This window comes from Microcebus murinus, chromosome 4 (assembly GCF_040939455.1).
Source record: "Microcebus murinus isolate Inina chromosome 4, M.murinus_Inina_mat1.0, whole genome shotgun sequence".
Classification (NCBI taxonomy): Eukaryota; Metazoa; Chordata; class Mammalia; order Primates; family Cheirogaleidae; genus Microcebus; species Microcebus murinus.
The window spans coordinates 99,864,858-99,887,864 of NC_134107.1; the positions used below are offsets into that span (position 1 = coordinate 99,864,858).

The following is a 23,007-nucleotide window of genomic DNA, read 5'->3' on the forward strand; positions in this document are numbered from 1 at the left end:
GCTATGCTGTATGGGTACTTTGATCCCATTCTGTGCTTTGGAAATAGACTCTGTCTTTGCCTTATGGTTGTGTAACTGATTTGGGTCCTTGGGCATTTATTATATCAATTCTGAAGGTGAGGCTAGTTCTTTGGTCCCAGAATGCTAATTCAGCTTCAGCTTTGGACGTTAGAGAATTTCCAAAAAAAATTGTTTTTCATCAGCCTCTCATGATTTATTATGGCCAAGGGACTTGTGTCTGGTCTCATTCTGTAGGGGTTGCTTTTGGTGGTGACCGTGTGGATGCCAGGAGCCACCAGGGTAAAACTTAACAGATCACTTGACAGGAATTTACGCAGGGCCAGCAGTTGGCTGAGCACCGTGCCAGGAGTGGCGTGGATTTCTCAGAACAACAGCTAGCAGACACAGTTCCCATCCTCATGGTGCTTCTAGTGGGAGAGCAGTATGCACACTTTCATGTTTAAATGTGTAATGTGTGGAGCAGTAACAAGACCCAGCATCGCTTTGGCTCTGTGCAGTTTACGGGGCCTGTGGCTTACCTTATCTCATTTGTGCAGGGTGTACCCTCCCTCCAGCTGAGAGAGACGCTGTGTGCGGATGGTAGAGAACATAAGTGCACATTTGGTTGAAAGAGGTGGTTGAGGCCAGAGTAGTCCAAATGCGTGAACAGTTTAGAATTGGATTTCTCGGGTCATCCTTGTCCAGCTCCCTTGGGAAAGATTAAGCAGCCGGTTTCCCCTTCCTTGGAGCCAACGCTCCTTTTGAAATTGGGTGTTCTGTCTTCTGCAGATCAGCTTGTGGTTGATTTGTACCCTCTGCTGTTGGTGTAATCTGGGATTTGAACATCTGCAAGTGATTTCCTTCTGGGTAGAAGCAGTGTCTCGTTCTTCCCGCAGTGAAGTGGTATCATCTGGCGATTGCCGGGGCAGCTGGCAGTGCTGCCCCCAGGCATGCTTAATGCCTGCCAAGAAGCAGCCAGTGCACAAGAGAACTTATTTTGGGAAAAGCAGAGGGATGAAAAGATTGAGACTGTATCTGTGCGAGTGGGCATCTGAGTCCCCTTGGGAGCCTTAATTTTAGAGGGATAGTCTGGGTTGCAGGAGGGGACAAGTAGGTGGCAGAGGAGGAGGACAGAATGCTGCTTGGAGCACTGATGACCATAATCTGGTTCTCCTTTAACTCCTAACTAGTCATGCGAATTCTCTGCTCCTCAGAATTCCTTTTTTGTGCTTTTTTCTTTAACAACTTTATTGAGGCAGTTGTAAGTACAGTAAACTGCACTGGTTCAAAGTGTGCAATTTGATCAGAACTGATCACCATCACAAGTAAGGTAATAGAGATTTCCATCACCTTCCCTAAAGTGTCTTTGTGCCCCCTGCTAACCCATCCCTCTCTCTGCTCTCATCCCTGTCTACTTCTGTCACTGTAGGTTATTAGTTGGCTTTTTCTAGAATTCTAATAAATGGACTCATGGTGATTTTGAGGCTCATCTGTATTGTTTCATGTATCAATAGTTCATTCCTTTTTTTATTGCTGATTGGTATCCTGTCGTAGGGATATACCACATTTGTTTATCTATTTGTCTGATGATGGACATTCCCATTTGTGCTGCTTGCAGATATAGTTGTTATGAGTATTCATGCACATGTTTTTATGTTCACATATTTTTTTCATTTTTCTGGGGTAAGTAACCTAGGAATGGAATGGCTGGGTAGCACGGTGGGTATATATTTAACTTTTAAAAGAACTGCTGAGTTGTTTGCCATTTTACATTTCCACCAAAGCAGCAGGTGAGAATTTTAATTGCTCTACATATTTGCCAACACTTTGTATGGTCAGTCTTTTTAATTTCAGACATTTTAATAAGTGTGTAACGATATCTCATTGTGGTTTTAGTTGGCATTTCCATGACTACTAATGATGTTGAGCTTCTTTTCATGTGCTCAGTGGACATTTCAAAATTTTTTGTGATGTATCTGTCCAAATATTTTGCCTATTAAAAAAATTGGATTGTTATCTTTGAGTTGTAAGATTTTTTAAATATATTCTGGATTTAGGTCTTTTATATGATAAATGTGTTGTAAACATTTTTTTCACTAGTATGTGGCTGGATTTTTTGTTAATGGTGTCTTTTGAAGAACAAATATTTAAATTTTGGTGAAGTCAATCAGTTTTCTTTTTATGTTTTGTGCCTTTTGTGTTCCAAGAAACCTTTGCCTCTCACAAGGTGGCAAAGATTTTCCTCTATGTATTTTTGTATAGGTTTTATAGTTTTAAGCTTTAGGTTTATGATCTACTTAGAGTTAATTTTTATATATGATATAAGGGAAGGGTTGATACTCATTTTTTCCATATAGAGATCCAATTGACCCAACACCACTTATTAAAAATACTCCTTACCACATTGAATTGCTTTGGTACCTATTTGAAAATCAAATTTTCCTATATGGGCCAATTTCAGGACTATTGGTTCTATTTCAGGACTTTCTGTTCTGTTCTGTTGATCTGTCTTTTCACCAATACCAAATTGTCTTAATTTCCAAAGCCTTATAGTAAATGTTGAATTCAAGTAGGGTAAGTCCTCCAACTATTTCATTTTAAAAATTGCTTTGATTATCCTAGTTCGTTTGTATTTCTATATACATTTTAGAATCATCTTGTTAAGTTCTACAAAACTTGGGATTTTGACTGTGATTGCATTGAATTTATATATCAATCTGGGGGAGAACTGACAACACGATTACATATTCTGATATGTAAATGTAGTATATTTCTCCATTTCTTCTTTAATTTCTCTTAGCATTTTGTAGTTTCCAACGTGGAGGTCCTGTGTATCTATTATTAGCTTTATTCCTAGGTATTTTTAATTTTTTTGGTATTACTGTAAATGGAACTTGAGTTCAGTTTCCAAATTTTTGCTCTAGTATATAAGAATACAATTGATTTTTGTGTATTAACTGTGTATTGTCTGAGTAATGCTAAAGAAATTTATTACTTGTAGCAGTCGTTTTGTAGATTCTACGGAAGCAATCATACCATTTGCAAAAAGGGATAGTTGTAGTTCTTGCTTTCTGATCTTTCTGATCTTTTCTCTTTCTCTCATCTATCTTTCTTCTTTTTTCTCTTCTTCCTCCTTCCCTCTCTCTTTTCTTCCATTCTCTCCCCTCATATTATTACAAAGACTGAGACCTCCATGTAGTGTTGAAGAGAAGTAGTGAAAATGGCCATCCTTGCCTTGTTTTCTCTCCCAGAGGGAAACAGTCCAGCCTTTCACCATTAAATATAGTGTTTGCAGCAGATTCTCATACATGTACTTTATAAACATGGGCAAATATCTCTGTTATTCCTAGCTTGTTGACAATTTCTGGTCATGGTTGGATATTGAATTTTGTCAAAAGCTATTTTAAAATCTGTTAAAATAATATGGACTTTTAAAAAATCTTTCTGTTAATATATTATCTTAATTGATTATTTTTTCCCATTAATCAATGTTTGAATTTTAAACCAATCTTGAATTACTGGAATAAACTGTACTTGGACATGATGCATTGTTTTTTTAATATATGGCGGGGTTTTATTTACTAATATTTTGTTAAGGATTTTTCCATTATTTGTGAGAGAGATTAGTTTGTAATTTTGTTTTTTTGGTAATGTCCTTGTTAAGTTTTAGTATTAGGGTTTGGCTGCTATCGTAAAACAAGCTGAGTGGTGATCCTTCTTCCTCTATTGTCTGATAGTTTGTATAAATTTGATGTTTTTTTTTCTTGTGTAATTCACTAGTTGAAACTATCCAGGCCTGCAGTTTCCTTTTTGGGAATACTTTTGATAAGAAATTTAATTTCTCTGGTTGATATAGGCTATTCAGATTTTCTTTTGTATCAATTTTGATGAGTTGTGTATTTTAAGAAATTTGTCCCTTTATGTAAGTTTGTTACATTTGTTGGCTTATGTTATTCATTATGTTTTCTTTTTTTTTTTTTTTTTTTTTGAGACAGAGTCTCACTTTGTTGTCCAGGCTAGAGTGAGTGCCGTGGCGTCAGCCTAGCTCACAGCAACCTCAATCTCCGGGGCTCAGCGATCCTTCTGCCTCAGCCTCCCGAGTAGCTGGGACTACAGGCATGCGCCACCATGCCCGGCTAATTTTTTGTATATATATTTTTAGTTGGTCAATTAATTTATTTCTATTTTTGGTAGAGACGGGGTCTTGCTCAGGCTGGTTTTGAACTCCTGACCTTGAGCAATCCGCCCGCCTCGGCCTCCCAAAGTGCTAGGATTACAGGCGTGAGCCACCGCGCCCGGCCCATTATGTTTTCTTGTTATCTTTTTAATGTCTGTAAGAACTTAAGTGATAATATACAAATCACCAGTATCAGGAATTATATTTTCTTTATTTTTCCCTAGTTTAGGTTTGTCAATATTTTTAATCAGTTCAAAGAACCTGCTTTTGGCTCTGTTAATTTTCTCCGTTGTTTGTTTTTTATTTTGTTGATTTCTTCTCTTATTTTTTTCCTCCTTATTTAATTTGCTCTTCTTTTTGTACCTTTTTAAGGTATAGCCTTAGATCATCGATTTTAGATCTTCTTTTCTAATATAAACATTTAAAGCTGTAAGTTTTTCTCTAAATACTGCTTTAATTATATGCCACATATTTAGCTATTTTTTTATTTTTATTGTCTTTAAATTTAGAATATTTTTAAATGTCCTCTTTTAAAGTTGAGATATTATTCACATATTATAAAATTCACCCTTTTAAAGTTATACAGTTCAAGAGTTTTTAGTGTAGTCACAAGGGCATGCAACCATCGCTACTATCTAATTCCAGAACATTTTCTTCATCCCATAACATCTCTTTTGATTTTTATCTTTAACTGATAAGTCATTTAGAAAAGTATTGTTTAATTTTCAGGTATTTAGGGACTTCACAGATATCTTATTATTATTGATTTTTAATTTAATTTTCTATAGTCCAGGTGTCTTTTTCATAGAGTGACTTTTGTTCTTTTGGGTAGATGCCCAGTCATGGGATTGCTGGATCAAATGGTAGATCCACTTGTATCGCTTTAAGGTGTCTCCATATTGCTTTCCATAGAGGTTGAACTAGCACTCGAATGTTTATAGCAGCACAATTCAAATTGCAAAGCTGTGGAAACAACCCAAGTGCCCATCAATTCATGAGTGGATTAATAAAATGTGGTATATGTATACCATGGAGTACTTGTTCAGCTCTAAGAAACAACGGTGATATAGCACATCTTGTGTTTTCCTGAATAGAGCTGGATACCATACTAATAAGTGAAGTATCCCAAGAATGGAAAAATAAGCACCACATGTACTCACCAGCAAACTGGTATTAACTGAGCAGCACCTAAGTGGACACATAGGAACTACATTAATTGGGTAATGGACGGGTGGGAGGGGGGCGGGGGGGCGGGTATATACATACATAATGAGTGATACGTGCACCGTCTGGGGGATGGTCACGTTTGAGGCTCAGACTTGGGGGGGAGGGGAGCAAGGGCATTATTTGAAATCTTAACATTTGTATCCCCATAATTTGCTGAAATAAAAAAAAAATTCTTATAGTCAGAGAATACACTTTGTATGATTTCAGTCCCTTGGTATTTGTGGGACTAGTTTTGTGATCCAGCATATGGTCTACACTGGTGAATAGATCATGTGCACTGGAAAGGAATGTGTATTCTGGATTTGTTGTAGTGTTTCATAGATGTTATTTATATGATGGTGATTGATAATGTTCAGATCTTCTATGTTTATACTGTTTTGTTTTGTTATAGTTCTTTAAATTGCTACAAGAGGCAGGATAAGATTTCTTACTATGATTGTGAAATTATTTATTTCTTCTTTATATTCTGTCAATTTCTGCTTTATTTTGCTATGTATTTATTTTGAGTCCATGTTATTAAGTATATTTAAATTATTATCTTTTCTGATGAACTCTTCCATTTATCATTATGAAATATTCCTCTTTATTTATGGTAATACTCTATTTTGAAGTCTATTTTATCTGATATTGAAATAATCACTCTTCCCTTATGTTTACTATTTAGATAGTACATCTTTATGATCCATTTACTTTCGACCTATTTGTGTCATAATATAAGTGTTATATATTATATTATATTATATTATATTATATTATATTATATTATATGGAACATATAGTAGGGTCTTACTTTTTTTCATTCTGCCAAGTTCTGCTTTTCATTTTGATTAATTGCTTTTCATTTTGATATAAGCCATTTTAACTGGGCTGGGATGATACTGCATTGTGGTTTTGGTTTGCATTTCTCTGAAGATTAGTGATGCTGAGCATTTTTCATATATCAGTTTGCCATTATATGTCTTCTTTTGAGAAATGTCTGATCATTTGCCCATTTTCTAATCGGGTTATTTATGTTTTTGCTGTTGAGTTGTTTGAGCTTCTTATATATTCTGGTTGTTAATTCCTTGACAGATGGATAGTTTGCAGATATTTTCTCCTATTCTTTGGGTTGTCTGTTTAGTTTGTTGATTTCTCGTTTGCTGTGCAGAACCTTTTTAGCTTGATATAATCCCAATTGTCTGTTTTTGCTTTGTTTGCCTGTGTTTTGAGGTCTTACTCAAGAAATCTTTGCTAACATGTATGTCCTGGAGCGTTTTACCAATATTTTTTCCTATTAATTTAATAGTTTCAGGTCTTAGATTCAAGTGTTTAATGCATTTTGATTTGATTTTTGTGTATGGTCAGTGATAAGGGTCTAGTTTCATTCTTCTGCATGTAGATATCCAGTTTTCCCAGCACCATTTGGAAAAGGCTGTCCTTTTCCCATTGTAAATTCTTGGTGCCTTTGTCGAAGATGAATTAGTTGTAAATGTATGGATTTGTATCTGGGTTCTCTATTCTGTTCCTTTGGTCCATAGGTCTGTTTTATGCCAGTGACATGCTGTTTTGGTTATGGTAGCTTTGTAATAAATTTTGAAGTAATAAATTTTGCATTTGGGTTGTGTGATGCCTCCAGCTTTGTTCTTTTTGCTAAGGATTGCTTTGTCTATTGAGGATCTTTTGTGGTTTCATATAATTCTAGGATTTTTCCCCCTGTTTCTGTGAAGAATGTTACTGGAATTTTGATAGAGATTGCATTGACTCTGTAAATTGCTTTGGGTAGTATTGTCATTATAAGAATATTACTCCTTCTAATCCATGAGCCTGGAATATCTTTCCATTTTTTTGTGTCCTCTTTTATTTCTTTCATCAGAGTTTTATAGTTTTCCTTGTATAGATCTTTCCTTTCTTTGTTTAGATTGATCCCTAGGTATTACATTTTTTACAACTATTGCAAATCTTTCTTGATTTCTTTTTGAGATTATTTATTGTCTATGGAAATGCTGCTGATTTTTGTATGTTGATTTGCATCCTGCAACTTTACTGAATTATTTTATCAGTTTGAACAATTTTTTAGTGGTCTGGGTTTTTCTTGGTATAAGGTCATGTTGTCTGCACACAGGCAAATTTGACTTTCTTCCTTCTCAATTTGGATGCCATTTATTTCTTTCTGTTGCCAAATTACTCTGGCATGGCTTTTAGTATTATGTTGAATAATAGCGGTGAAAATGAGCATCTTTGTCTTGTTCCAGTCTTTGGAGGAATGGCCTTTAGTTTTTCCCCATTCAGTATGATGTTAGCTATGTGTTTGTCCTAGGTGGCCTTTATTATGTTGAGGTCTGTTCCTTCTATACCCATTTTAATGAGAGTTTTTATCATAAAGGGTTGTTGTATTTATCAAATGCTTTTTGGGCAGCTATTGAAATAATCATGCAGTTTTTGTTTTTGTTTCTTGATGTAGTGTGTTACAATAATTGATTTGCCTATGTTGAACAGTCCTTGCATTCTTGGAATGAATCCCACTTGATCATGGTGAATGATCTTTTTAATATGTTGTTACATTCAGTTTGCTAGTATTTTGTTGAGGATTTTCGGCCTGTAGTTTTCTTTTTTTATTGTTTCCTTGTCTGGTTTTAGTATCAGGGCAATGCTGGCCTCCTAGAATGAGGTTGGAAGTTTCCTTCCTCCTCAGTTTTTTTGAAAAGTTTGAGCAGGATTGGTATTAGTTTCTTTAAATATTTGATAAAATTCATAATCCATCAGGTCCTGGGTTTTCTTTGATGGGAAATAGTTTTCATGACAGCTTTGATATTATTACTTGTTATTGGTTTGTTGAGGTTTTCTGTTTCTTCGTGGTTCTCGGTAGGTTGTATGTGTCCAGAAATTTATCCATTTCTTCTAGGTTTTCCAATCTGTTGGCATATAGTTCATATAGTCTCTAATGATGCTTTGTATTTCTGAGGTCTCAGTTGTTAGGTCTCCTTTTCATTTCTCATTTTATTTATTTCTGTCTTCTCTCTTTAGTTAGTCTAGCTAAAGGTTTGGCAATTTTGTTTATTTAAAAAAAAACCCCAACTTTTCATTTCATTGATCTTCTGTATTTTTGGTCCCTATTTCATTTATTTCTGTTCTGATCTTTATTATTTCTTTCCTTCTACTAATTTTGGGTTTGGTTTGTTCTGGCTTTTTAGTTCCTTGAGATGAATCATGAGGTTGTTAATTTGAAGTCTCTCTACTTTTTTGAAATAGGTATTTATTGCTATACACTTCCATCTTAGTGCTGTTTTTGTCATATCCCCTAGATTTTGGTATGTTGTGTTTCCATTTTCATTTGTTTCAAGAAACTTTTCCATTTCTTTTTTAATGTCTTCATTGACTCATTGGTTATTCAGGAACATATTGTTTAATTCCTATGTGTTTGTGTATTTTTCAAGATTATTATTGATTTCTAGTTGTATCCCATTGTGGTCAGAGAAGACACTTGATAGGATTTCTGTTTTTCAAAATATGTACAGATTTGTTTTGTGGTCTTAAGATATGGTGTATTCTGGAAAATGTTCCATGTATTGATCCAAAGAATGTGTTTTCTGTAGCAGTTGGGTGAAATGTTCTGGAAATATCAGTTTGGCTTGTTAGATCTAGTGTGTGGTTTAAGTCTGCTGTTTCTTTCTTTGTTTTTGTTGTTGTTTTTTTAGAGACAAGGTCTTGCTGTATTACCTAGGCTGGAGTGTAGTGCCATGATCATAGCTCCCTGTAACCTCAAAGTCATGGGCTTAAGCAATCCTTCTGCCTCAGCCTATTGAGTAGCTGGGACTACAGGCTTGCACAACCATGCCCGGCTTTTTAAAATTATTTTTTTAGAGACAGGTTATTGCTATGTTGCCCAGGCTGGTCTTGAGCTCTTAGCCTCAAGTGATCCTCCCGCCTCACTCTCCCAAAGTGCTGGGATTATAGGTGTGAGTTTAGCTTGCCTAACTTCACTATTTTCTGCCTGGGGTGTTAAAGTCCCCTACTATTATTGTATTGCAGTCTACCTCTCCCTTTAGGTCTATTAATGTTTGCTTTATATATCTGGGAGCTCTGGTGTTGGGTACTTATACATTTGTAGTTGTTATATCCTCTTGCTGAATTGACTCCTTTATCATTATATAATAACCCTTCTTGTCTTTTTAAAATAGTCTTTGCTTTGTAGTCGTCTTTCTCTGATATAAGTATAGCTACTTCTGCTCTTTTTTGGTTTCCAGTTGCATGGAATATCTTTTTCCACCCCTTCACTTTCAGTATGTATGTGTCTTTGTAGGTGAGGTGGGTTTCTTGAAGGCAGTTTATAATTGGGTCTTGTTTCTTTATCTGTTCAGCCTCTCTATGCCTTTTAATTGGAGAATTGAGACCATTTACATTCAGTGTTATTATTGATAAATAAGGACTTACTAATACCATTTTGTTCTTTGTTCTCCGGTTTTTTTGAGATTCCTCTCTTCCTTTCTTACTGTCTTCATTTGTAGTTAACTGATAGTCTCTGGTAGTATATTTAAATCTGTTGCTTTTTATTTCTAGAGAATCTGTTATAAATTTTTGTGCTGTGATTACCACAAGGCTTATGTAAACATTTTATAGACATATAACTAGTTATCTTAAAGAGATGACAACTTATCTTAGGACACAAATAGAAGAATGTAAAAAAAGCAAAATAAAAAAACCTTACAAAAAAATTCTATACTTTTTAACTCCATCCCCCCAACATGTTAACTCTTAGTTGTCTCAATTCACATATTTTTAAATGATCTATCTCTTAACAGGTTGGAGTAGCTACTGTTTTTGATAGATTTGCCTTTTGGGCTTTGTACTAGAGTTATAGGTGGATTGAAACCACAAATATAATAACAGAATATTCTGGGTTTGTCCATGTACTTAATCCACCAGTGGATTTTATACCTTGAGACTTTTTTTTGTTGTTGCATGTTAGTATTTTTTTTTTTTTTTTTTCAGTTTGAAGAACTCTCTTTAGCATTTCTTGCAAGATGGGTCTGGTGATGAATTCTATCAGGCTTATTTGTCTGTGAAAAACTTTATGTCTCCTTCAAATTTGAATGACAGTTTTGCTGGTACAATATTCTTGGGTTGCAGTTTGTTTTTTCTTTGAGTATTTTGAGAACGCCTTCCTCTGCCTTCTGGTGTGTAGGGAAGTCTGTTATCAGATGAATTGAAGCCCCTTTACCTGTTATTTGCTTATTATCTCTCATTACTTTTAGATCTTCTCTTTGTCCTTGAACTTTGAGAGTTTGATTATTAAATGCCTTGGGGTAGTCTTATTTGGGTTGAATCTGCCTGGTGTTCTAAGATCTTCCTGTATGTGAATATTTGTATATTTCTCAAGTTTTGGAAAGTTATTTGTTATTGTTTCTTTGAATAAGCTATTATATCTCTCCTCCTTGGTCTTCCTCAGCTGTCTCTTGAATACCAACAATTCTTAGATTTGGTTTTCTGAGGTAATTTTCTATATCTTGTAATGGTATTTATTCTTTTTCATTCTTTTTTCTTTTTTCTCCTCTATGTGTATTCAAGCTCACTGATTGTTTGCTCTACTTGGTTCATTCATTCTGTTGTTGAGGGCCTCTAAAGAATTTCTCAGTTTAGCAAATAATTTCTCAGTTTCATGATTTCTATTTTTTTTTTTTATTATTTCAATCTCTTTGTCACATTTTTCTCATAAATTTATGAGTTGCTTTACTATGCTATCTTAGAGATCACCGAGTTTTCTTAAAATTACTATTTTGAATTTTTGGTCAGAGAGCTCACAAATTGCCATCTCGTTAGGGTCAGTCAGTGGATATTTGCTTTGTCCTTTTGGGGAGGTCATGATTCCTTGTTTGCTGCTGTTTCTTGTGGGCACACATCTGTGTCTTTGCATTGAAGGATTATTTATTAATAATTCATTCCAGACTCTGACTTGTTTTGGTTTTTATTGAATGTATTTCCTTAGTGAATCTTCCCTGCTGGATGGCTGCCTACTTTTCACCTCTAGGTGGCGCCTTAAGCCCAGGTTCACCTCTGCTCTGGTAAACGATTGGAGCGTTGCCTGTCCCAGATGGAGGAGGTTCCATAGGTATTATCCCAGCAGTGTGGGATAACCAGGTAATGGCTAGGGGTTTGTGTGCAGGGGGCCTGGACAGTAGTCCTCCTATAGCCACTCTTATTTGGCATCTTCTTTGTCCAAGGCATAGAGCAGAGTTTCAGGGCTGGAGTTTCACCTTCTCTGGGATGTTTCTTCCTTCAGGCAGTTATGATGCTACCCGTAGGTTAAGGCAAGGACGGATCTCTTGCCAGGGAGCCCAAGAATGTGGGGAGCTGGTTGACCACCTCAATTTCATTTTTTCCAGTGTAGGAACTTTGAGTTTAGGGGAGATTTTCCATGCAGTTGGTGCCTGGCCAAATGAGGGGAAGAGTGTTGTAGATACTCTCCACTCAGTTTTTCCACTTCTCTGTGCCCTCCGAAAGATCTCTTTCTTATACATGAGTTCTGGGTTGTTGCTGATGGAGATTTTGGGGGCTGTATATTGGTTTTGTTTTTTTGGTGTGGGGAAGAGAAACCAGCTTGCCTCTGTGCCACCATTTTATAATAGGAAGTTCTTTAGAAGTATGTTCTTTAGAATGGATAGTTTCTGTTGGTCTATATTTATCTTCAAGTTCACTAATTCCTCTGTCATTTCTGCTTTGACATTAAACCCATCAGTGAATTTATTTCAGATATTATATTTTTCTGTTAATAAAACTTCTATTTGGTTCTTTTTTTAAAAAATCATTTTTACTCCTCTGGGGAGAATTCTTATCTTTTGTTCATTTCACATGTGTTTTTCTTTTCTTCATGGAACATGGTTATAATAGCTGTTTTGGGGATTGGTGCCTGTTGACTTTCTTTTTCCTTGAGAATTGGACACATCTTATAGATATGTTTGCGTGCTATATGTTGAATAATTTTGGTTTGTATTCTAGACATGTGAATGAAATTAAATCATCTTTTGGAGGATTTTTTTTTTTTAAAGCATGTAATCGACCTGTTAGGTTATGACTGTTCTGTCTTGCTTTCTGTGGGTGATAGTTCAAATCTCAGATTAGTTTGCTAAACCTTTGTTCTGCTAGTTTGAGCGTGAACATGTATGCATTAGGGGTTAGGCTGAGGCTTATGTAAGTTCATACACAGAATTTGATTTACTTTTTTGACACTGCCCCTCTGGGAGTCCACCTGCATTTTCCCCATCCTGCAGAGGCTCCTTTTCCTGGTTCCTTTGGCAGAAAGTTTAGCTCTCTGGCTAGGACTGAGGTGTATTCCATGACTAGGGCTTTCCCTCAGGACAAAGCCAGGCCAGGAAACCCACAACTGTGTGCGTAGCTTCTCCAGGTTTTAAATCCCTCTCATAAGCTGCCTACTTTCAGCATCTTCTGGAAGTTGCTTTTTGTATTTTGTATTTTGTCCAGAGTTTTTAGTTGTAATTAGCAGGAAGGATGGGCTGTAGGGGGCTTATCCTGTCACAGTAGAACTGCAACCCTAGTTGATTAATTTTTAATCAAGGGTTGGAGAGAGTCAAAGATTTGGGCTTGAGTCTTACCTCTGCTGTTCACAGTTTGCCATGTTAGTATTAACCCCTTGTTTCTTCATTTGGGAAAAAAAAATGGGGATGCCAGAACTTGCTCTGCCTATCCCTAGGATTGTGTGGAGCAGACATGATAATGTATGTGAGTGTGTATTATAAACTGAAAAATCATATTCAAATGGTCGATTGCTATCATGTGTGTGTGCATGCGCATTTACATGGCTTCTGCACAGCTGCCACCACAGCAGTGACCAGAGCACTGGCTTTTCCTCTTCAGGCACTTCCGGGACCTCACTACTACACCTGGGGGGACCACGGAGGCATCATCATGGCCATTGCCCAGGGCACGGAGACCAACGAGCTGAAGTAAGTGTCTCTGCTTAAGTCTTCTAACATCTGACTGTTCTCCCGGAAATTTATGTCTTTAATTATAAATAAATTATCTTTCTACAGCATTAGCATGTTGGTAACACAATTTGTGACCTCTGGAAATTACTTAAACTGTCCTTATCTGTAAAATGGGAATAACAACCTGTCCTTTCTATCCCTGTCCTTGCAATACCCCCTTTCTAGCGGTGTTGTGGGGAACAAGCAAAATCATTTTATTGATTTGAAAAAGTGCAACTCTATATAAATAACTAATAATGACTAAGAAAAACCTAGAGACTCTTTAATTTCTTTCTTTGCTTTGTGTGTGACACACAGATTTACTTGTAGAGTGACTAACGAATGAGTAATACATGAACAGTAATTTACAGAATGCGTGTAGCTTGATAGCCAATTGACTTTGCTCTGCTACACTAGGTCTTGGGGGGTTCTCATAGATGAGCTGGAAGGGCTATTTGGAGTCAGTGGCTTCATTTTACAGATGAGAAAACTGAGGCTGAGCAAGGTGAAGTAACTTGCCCAGGGTCTTCCCATTTGTTAGTGACAGAGGCAGGGTTAGCGCTTGGGTCTTTAGATTATGTCATGTATTCTTTGTAGTATATTGTTTTGAAAAGGAAAAAATATCAGGAGTTTGTAAGTTCTACTCTTTTAAGTTTTGATTTTATCAGAATCAGTCATTGGATGGCTTTTGTCTTGAGTTCTCGAATAGTTAATGTTAGGTCAGGGCAGACTGGCCCTAACTTCTCTCTGTTTTTGAGCTGAACCCATTAGATAGATTACTGAAGGAGGCTCAGAGGGCTTCTGTAATCATCTTGTTTAATGCAAGGAAAGGCTTTCTTTTTCGTTTGCTCCTTTCAGAAACAGAGCCAGCAGCAAGAGAGAGGTGGGTGGTTTGGAAAAAGAGATCATAGCAGCTGGGTTTTCCCTGCAGTTAATTTGACATGTGCTGAGAGAGAGAGAAGCAGAGCACTGGCATTTAGCATTCCACCTGGCTGTGCTCTGTTCTGCTAGCGCCGGTCAGCTGTTTCTTTAGAGGCAGGAGTCAGAAGAGGCCCTGTTTGTATGCCACACTCTGTATCCATATTCGGATTAGTGTTTGCTCAGCGGATGACTGTCATAAAGCACAGTGCTACCCACGTTTATACTGTCATTTGTATATCCACTAATTTAATTCTCATCTCATGCATTTGGCAAGCACTAATCGTGCCAGGTACTGTGTATCTAAAGATAAATAGGGTGCTGTCCCTCACCTTCACTCCACGCTCTTACTGTCAGATAGGTGAGGAAACAATCATAGTTGGTACCCTGCTATGTGTGAAAGACACGTACAGGACATAGTTTGGCTTCCTAGCATTTCAATACAACGGCATTTCATTCTTTGTATGGCTTTCAGATTTTAGAGTCCGTTCTCGATTTTCCTTGTTTAACTTCTCTACGGATCACATTTGCATTCCAAGCTGGCTCCGCTGAAGGCCTGAGCGTGATTTTAGTCCTCTTACACCATCTGTCGGTGCATATGTGCTCAGGGAACGCAGCGTCATTCTGCGCTAGCTGGAGCAAAACACGATCAGGAAAATAAACCTGCTGCCAACAAATCATAATGCCCTCCCCAGACATTTAAAAATGACGTTGGGGTTGTAGACTTTGGGGGATTATGGACACTGTAGCATTCCTCTATTTGTACAGATTGTTTGGAGGTGTCTGTACACATGGTTCAAATAAATCACTTGCAAACATGAAAATACATACAGGCCTCCTATTGACAGGTGCATGTGTCCCAGATATCAGCCCGAGCTTGGCCTGAATCTGTGTAGCCACCTGGCATTTACTCAGTGTGTGGTTCTCAGAGGTGTTTTGCTTCTCCTCCTGATGCTCTGAAAAGCAGGAAATAATGTTGAAGTGAGTTCATACCCTTAAACCACAATGGTGATTTGCTGTGATGCCCATGCATGAATGGAGGCTGCTTCTGACAAAACTGGATTTCTCTTGTTGGCAGAGCTTCAGGCCCCTTCTGAATCTGGCCTCTCCAACCGCAGTGATCTCTGCTTTGAGTCTCATAGCATTTATCGGCTGTCCCGTTAATTTGGCATCGATCATTCTCTGGTTCCTTTTGTTAGTTATGTTTTCATTATTTGCCTGAATTCTTCAATTTGTTAGTAAGGCCTTTGTAGATAAGTATTTCTGCTCTATACCTATTAGTAGGCACTTAGCAAATATTGAATTGAAATAGGTCACGCATACTTAGTCTCTTGAGATTGCTTTTTTTTTTTTTCTTATTTATAAAACTGAAAGGAACCTGGATAGTGTGCCAGTTGCACAACTCCAGGGGAGACCACTACTATTGTGCTCTATGTAAATGACAATCCCTGGAGCAGAAACGTGAGTAGGGATCCCTGGATGTGTGCAACCTGGTGGTGCCCAGGAGGCACCGGAAATGGCCCAGCCCATCTTCCTCAGTTTTCACACGAGGGAATAAGGATTAGTCAGGAGTTGGTGCCCTGGCTGGAACTTGAGCGTATTTCTGTTAGGAATCATTTCAGGTCAATTACACAAACATTTGTTGAACATCCACAATGAACCAGATGTTGTACTAGATACGAAGGACACAAAGGCGAGTGGGGCCCTGTTCAGGAGCTGCTCGGGCCCCCGTGGCTCTGTGATGTTTCTGAGCTAATTGGAAAGAGAGGCTGGGAGGAGGCTTGCTTTGCAAGGGGGCTTTCTGACCTGATACTTTGCCCATCTTTCGGGAGGAAAGCCAAGTAAAGTAGCGTCAGTAACTCAAATAAGAGGTTTTGGGGACAGAAGTTGAAACATTGCTTAAAATAAGAGGGCTGTGTGTGTGTGTGTGTGTGTGTGTGTGTGTGTGTGTGTGTGTGTGTGTGTGTGTTTGGCTGTTCTTTTAAATTATTCATGTCTTTCTCTCCCTGATTAGCACAGATAACTAAGAGTTGATTGTTATTTGTTTCAGCTTCTGCATTGATTCTCCACTGAGACTGTTACCTTTGTTATTGTTAATTGAAATTGAGAGCAAGAAGTGGAACGCTTTGTTTTGCTGTTGTGTCTACATGTCTGAAATGAGTAAACACGAACCTGCGCTGGGGATTCACTTACTCATTTAGCACACTGGTGCTGCGAACCTGCTCAGGGGAGGCATAGGAGCAGTATCTTTTTCTTGTGCATAATCAGCATTCTTCAGAGAGGGGGGTGGTTGTGTTTTTGCACCCTGACCAAGAGAGATCCAAACACAAGTTTGTTGGCTCGACTCTGAAAGATGAGATCAATTTCTGTTTCTTCTTGGCAGTTTGTGGGTCTGCATGATGATATTATTGGCAGTTACTAATAATATTTGGACTTGCCCAAAGGGATCTTTTCTCTAAGCAGATTTCTGATTTCCTAGGGATTCGCTCTGGGAATCCTGAAGGGCCCCTGCAAAGAGTCCACAAAGCAGAGCAGCTGTCTTTCCTGGATGTCAGCTCTGGAAGCAGCCCTGTAGTCCCAGAATGTGGGAGGTGGCAGTTCACCTCTTCACTGGATTGCAGCCCCGACCACCAGCAGTAACACTTACCAGTGCGCCTGTGGAGAGAGCTGTCCCTTCTTCATTCTAACCCCCCTCTTCCTCCTCTTGAGGTATAGAGGAGCAGGTGTTCTTCTAATCTTCTTTTAACTGTCAGGAAACTGGGAGACAGGGTTAAAAAAATTAATTAGTGCCCCTCTGTGTGCTAGGAAAGGTGCCAGGTACCAGAGACAGAAAAGCAAGTTAAGAGATCTTGCTCCTGGTGAGTGGCGGTCTGGTGGAAAACGCTCACAGGGTCAGGTCACTCAGACTGAAGGGTGTGAGATCAGAGTGAGCACCAGGCACAGTGGGAGGCCAAGTGAGGTCTAGCCAGTGCTGTCTGGGAGACAGGGATGAAACTTGAGCTGAGACTGAAAGTGTGAAAAACAAGGTTGGAATGCCTTTCCAGGGTTAGAGACACTCTGAGCAAAGTAAGGGCAGCATGAGTCGGTGTGGAATACAGGCTCTTTAGTGTTAATAGAATGTAAATTCCCAGGTGGGGAACGGTGAGAAAGGGGGCTTGAGCTAAGGTGTATGGACACAGATGCCCATCCTGGGGAACATTACCTGTGCCTTACTAAACAGATTAAACTTTGCTTATGAGGTGGTAGAGTGCTTTGAGGGTTTTCAGTAGAGGGATGGCATGGCTGGATTTGCACCGTGGAAAGATGGCTTTGGTAGAACAAGGAGGAGGAATTTGAGTGGAGCAAGACTGGAGGTGAGAGATGGTGCTGGGGTGGTTTGAGGACTCATCTCTGGGACAAGATTTCTGACCGTCCTGAAGTGACAGGAGAAGTGATGGTACCACTCACAGGAAAGCGGAGGTAAACTGGCTTTCAGGGCAATATCAGGAATGCAGGCGTGGACTAGTGGAATTGAAGAGGCTGTGACATGTCCAAGAAGAGGTGTCCAGCAGGAGTCTGGGCACATTACATCATCTGGTTCAGCCTTTTGGCACCCTTTGCAAGAATTTTCTCTGTGCCGTCTTTGATAGATGGTCATCCAGTCTTTGCTTGAATAATTCTAGTAGTGAGGAATTTGCTGGATACATCAAACTCACTTTGGGACAGTTTGTTGTCCATTTGTTCAATTATTCATTTATGAATGAAAGTTTTGTAGTAAGAGAGCCCAAATTCTCCTCCCTCTAGCTTGTATTCTGCTTAGTTCTCCTTCTTGGAGACACGCAACAAACAGGTATTTCCTTTTGCCTGAAAACCTTTCAGATATTAAGGACCCTGTCCATGTCCTTCTGCCATTCCGTGGTGAACATGCCTGGTTTCTGTCCTCATTTGATGTGTACTCCTGAATCTCCACCTTCTGGTTCCTCCTTTGGGTCTGTCTCACGATGTCAGTGCCTTAAAATGTGGGGCTCGCATCCCACCCCAGTAGCCTGACATGCAGAAGACATTGGAATTAATATCTACATGATTCTGTCTACTCTATTTCTGTTAATAAAAGCCTCAGATTGTGTTTACATATTTGACAGCCATCTCAAACTAGTGGTTTCTACTCTTTAAAAAAATTGAGGTGCCATTTATATACCATGACTTGCTCAGATATATATTTTTTTAATTTAAAAAAAATTTTTTAAATTTTCTTCTTTTTTTCTGTGTGCCTCTCAGTTCTTTCCTGTCAGATATTAAATATACCATTTAATTACTTCTGAATGATGCATGGCAAGATGTGTAGAGCATTTCCATCACCCCAGAGAATACCCTGTACCCCTTCCCAGTCATGCTCCCCACCCCCACCCTCCCGTCCCAATTACAGGCAATGGTTGGTCTTTTTCACCGTAGGTTAGTTCTGCCTATTCCAGAATTTCTTATGTTTGTATTTTTTGTATTTGGCTTCTTTTACTCAGCATAATAATTTTGAGATTTATTCATCTTGTAACCTGTATCAGTAGGCTGAGTTCAATTTAACTAAAAAAACCCAGAGATCCTTTTTTCTTATGGATCTCATTAAAGACCAGATGTTCCCTATCCTGTATTTGAGCAGATAGGTTTTTGAAACTATGTGTGGAGCTTTGTTTTTATTCTCATTTTTGCTTATTCTTTTGATGTGAATCCTGTTTTTGGCATTTAGTGTATAATGTGGACAATTAGCCTTGTGCCCTTTGCAAATTTGGTAGATTCACCTCTCAGATCCCTCTGCCGATCATTGACACATGTGTTGTACTCTGTGAGAACTAGAGGTCCCATTCTGGGTTGAGATCAAAACATACATCAGCACACTTGGGATTTGCTTGTTGCACCAGCAGTGAATTTTATCTAACTGTGTGGTCCACAGAGATCTTCATGAAAAAAAGAATGTCGTATATCATTATCTTGTTCTTCAAATCAGGAATTATGAGAAAAAGAAATGGGATTAGTTTGTTATGACTTGTGTGTAAAACCATTTCTACATCAGTCCCAGCCTGACTTCCTTTTCTTCTAAGTGCTCTCAAATCACCTGTTTCATAATCCATTTTTGAAACCAGCTTTTCTTCTTTAGGGAAGTAAAACCATTCTTCCTATTATAGTCTTTGAGATCTTTGTTCTCCACGATTCTTCTAGAGATTATTAAAAGACACTCTGTAATCATCCTATCTTTAAAGCTCTCGGTTCCCTAGAATTTATTTTGTACTCATTTTCCTTTAACTTCTGTTTTTTTTTCTCTCTCTTTTTTTTTTTTTTTTGCCTTGTTCCGTTTGAAGATCATTCTTTTTGATAAAGATAAAAGCAAAATAAAGATTTTTTGTGTGGTTTTTGGGTTTTTTTTCTTTTTTTTTTGGAAACCCAGCTTTACTGCTAGGTTATTTTTAAAACATTTCTACTAATGAAATCTTTATTTTGTTCACATTTTTCTGTTTAGCCAGGAAACATGAAATATTCTGCAGTTCAAGGTCTAATAAAGATAGGCAGAACTGGGTGATGGCTTTCATAAATGAATGAATATACATATATTTTTTATTGATAATTGTATCTGTTATGATTTATACTATTGGTTATCAGAACAATAATCCTGTTCCTTTTTAATTCTTTATATAACTCATTAAGTAGCCAACCCACCAATCTATAGATTATTTTGGTAATTTGAAACATAATCCTTGACTCATTATGAATGTGAGTTATCTGGCTATTATTCCAATAGACTACTAGTTATAAAAAATTACAGTTAGAATTAAATAGCAGTTACTACTGCTCTTTAATTTTTTTACCCTTGGTTATATGACTTTTTTCCCATCTTGAACATGTTCTTTAAAATCCTGAGCTTGTGAAGAACTTTTCTGTGTAGCTATACCTTGGAGTTGTAAGGGGTCTATACCACCGCTTCCTTCTTTTAAAGTATCTGTGGTTTGTTATATTATTACATTTTCTGACCTTCCTATCCTCTTGATAGTTTTTGGCCATGGGATTATATCTATATTTTTATCTGAACAGTTTGAATTCTCCATTCCTAAAGGCTAGGGCCCTGTACCCTCTTTAATAACTTAAGAATACAAAGATGACTTGGTCTGTTTTCTTGTTCTTTTTTTTTTTTTTCTTTTTTTGAGACAGGGTCTCACTCTGTCACCCAGGCTGGAGTGCAGTGATGTGATCATAGCTCACTGCAACCTCAAACTTCTAGGCTCAAGCAATCCTCCTGCCTCAGCCTCCTGAGTAATAGCTTGGACTACAGGTGCATGCCACCAAGCTCTGCTAATTTAAAAGAAATTTTTTTTTTGTGGAGACCAGGGTCTTGCTATGTGGTCAGGCTGATGGTTTGTTTTCTTATAAGGTTCTTGTCACTTTCACGTCACTGACACAGATTCTCCTTTAGGGGTCAGCATTCAGTCCAAAATAGATATTCCCTTAACTGTTGTAGTTGATAATACGAATACCCTTTCCCCCAAATTCTGAAAAACCATCATGTTCTAAATGTGCAGTTTATTCTCAAATACAAGGCTGTGCTCGGTCATGTCCCTGCTTGTTAGTTTCATTAATGGGTGATTGTTAGAATCCTCTGGGGACCTCTCAAAAAATAGGATGATTCATTTCATAAGGTTATCTTGGGTTTGAGTAGCTCCTGAATAGAGTTACATTGGCAGTGTACAAATAGATGGACTCCGGCATTATCACAGGATGGGTGGGTAGCCACTATTGGGTCTGGATAATGGGCTGACTCTGTTAAAAAGCAGTACTAAGTCCCAGTGTTGGTGATGCTAATTTCGGTTAAGATTGTGACACCCAGATTGTCCACTGTAAAATTACATTTTCCCTTTTGTAGTGAATGGTTTTTCTATGGGTTGATATCTTTAGACCATATGAACATCCTGGCTCCCACCACTTTCACACAGTGGTTTTGGCATGCCACGGCGATCTTTGTCTGATTTGGTTATTGCAGTGGGGTTTATGGTAAGTTTTCTCATTCTGTTACTGTTTTCAACCTTTGTTAGGTGGTATTCTAATATGAGAAAAAAATTCCCTCCTTTGCTCCTCTCTCTTTTAGTGTCATTAGAGACCTATGCCCTATTTTTATTCAATGTACAGTCTGTTACCATCATTTTTCTTTTTTATGTTTAAGTTTTCCTAGCTTTGGCCAGTGGGAGCCCCTCGAAGCTGGTTCCTGTGTCCTTTTGAGATGACTGCATTAGTCTCTGAGCTCTTCCTTGCTTTCCGGCACAGCCCCTTAAACTTTGCCTGACCAGGATTAGCCATTTCTCCAAGGAACCCTGGTTCCTATTAATGGTGAATATTGTCTGGAAACCAAGCCCTTGCCTTAGAGATACTAACAGCTGGGATTGTTTTACTTGCATTTTGGCAGATACAGTACCAATGAAGGGGAGACCTGGAAAGCGTTCGTCTTCTCTGAGAAGCCGCTGTTTGTGTACGGCCTCCTCACGGAACCTGGGGAGAAGAGCACCGTCTTCACCATCTTTGGCTCGAACAAAGAGAACGTCCACAGCTGGCTGATCCTCCAGGTCAATGCCACGGATGCCTTGGGTAAGCTGTCGCCTCCGTGGCCTTTTTCACATAGATATTTGTTGACCACCTGTTGTGTGCAAAGGCCCCAGATGAGAGAAGTGCTTGTGATTCATTGGGGGAAATGGGCACATACAAGTTAACAAAAATCATAGGGAGATAATTGAGGATTTGCTCAGTTCTTCTTAGTAGGACTGTGTGTTATTCTGTGTATCTTAGTTTCCTTGTGCAGTTCCTGGCACACAGTAGGTTTACTAATATGTCTGTTGAGTATATGGACAGATGGATGGATGAATGAATGAAAGACCTTTTTCTGAATCATCAGTCCAATTGGAGATAATTAGTGAGGATGCCTTACCGTCTATATGTCAGTGTGCTAAGGGATGCAGGGCCCTCTCAGGATCTGGTTATGATCTGCTAGTCCAGACACGAGATGTGTAAAGTGAGCAAGGAGAACGGAAACTTCTCTGGGAGCATCCTCTCCCAGCCTCCCCATGTTACCCTACCCTTTCCTCCTCCTCCTCCTTGACTAACGTTATTCCAGCTGCCCAGAATGCCCCTGGTTCCTTCTGAGCCCCACCCATTCAGTCTTCACTATTTGATATCCTTTTCATATTTCAGGGTCCAACATACTTGCTGCTAATACCCCAACCAGAAAGATATCTCCCCTCTTCTCTATGCCCACCCAGCACATACGCATACTCACCATGCCTTGAATTACAAATCTGTTCCTGTTTCTCTGTGTGTGTCATCTTTCATCAACTAGGTTATAATGTCCCCACAAACAGGAACTTGTCCCGTGCAGTGCTCTACCTGCTGCACAGACTGCTAGCCTTATAGTCAGTCAGGGTTTAATAAGTTTGCTGACATGCCTGGTATTGAATTGACAATTGTGTGTCATCTTCGGGTCATGTTTAATCTGACTGAAGACACAAAGTACCAATATAGATGTAGGCATACTTTGGAATTCCTGTAGAAAGCACTCTACTTTACATGTTGAATGAATGTGGGCTGATGGAGTGACAGTGTCAGTGTTCTCTGCTATTTCTCAGCCTCTTTGCAGGAAGACCCTGTACCTCCAGATAGGACAAGTGAACTCTGTTTTGCTGTCCGGCCACACTACTAGGTGTGCCCACACTGCCCGAGGGA

At 38.5% G+C, this 23,007-nt stretch overlaps 1 protein-coding gene across 1 annotated transcript in view; it reads left to right on the forward strand.

Moving 5' to 3' along the window:
• SORL1 (sortilin related receptor 1) overlaps positions 1-23,007 on the forward strand; it is a 165,501-nt gene that overhangs the window by 60,829 nt on the left and 81,665 nt on the right. The window contains exons 12-13 of the mRNA XM_012789890.3: positions 13,253-13,341; positions 21,701-21,879. Of these exons, the coding sequence (XP_012645344.2) occupies positions 13,253-13,341; positions 21,701-21,879 (268 nt within the window). The remainder of the gene's footprint in view (positions 1-13,252; positions 13,342-21,700; positions 21,880-23,007) is intronic.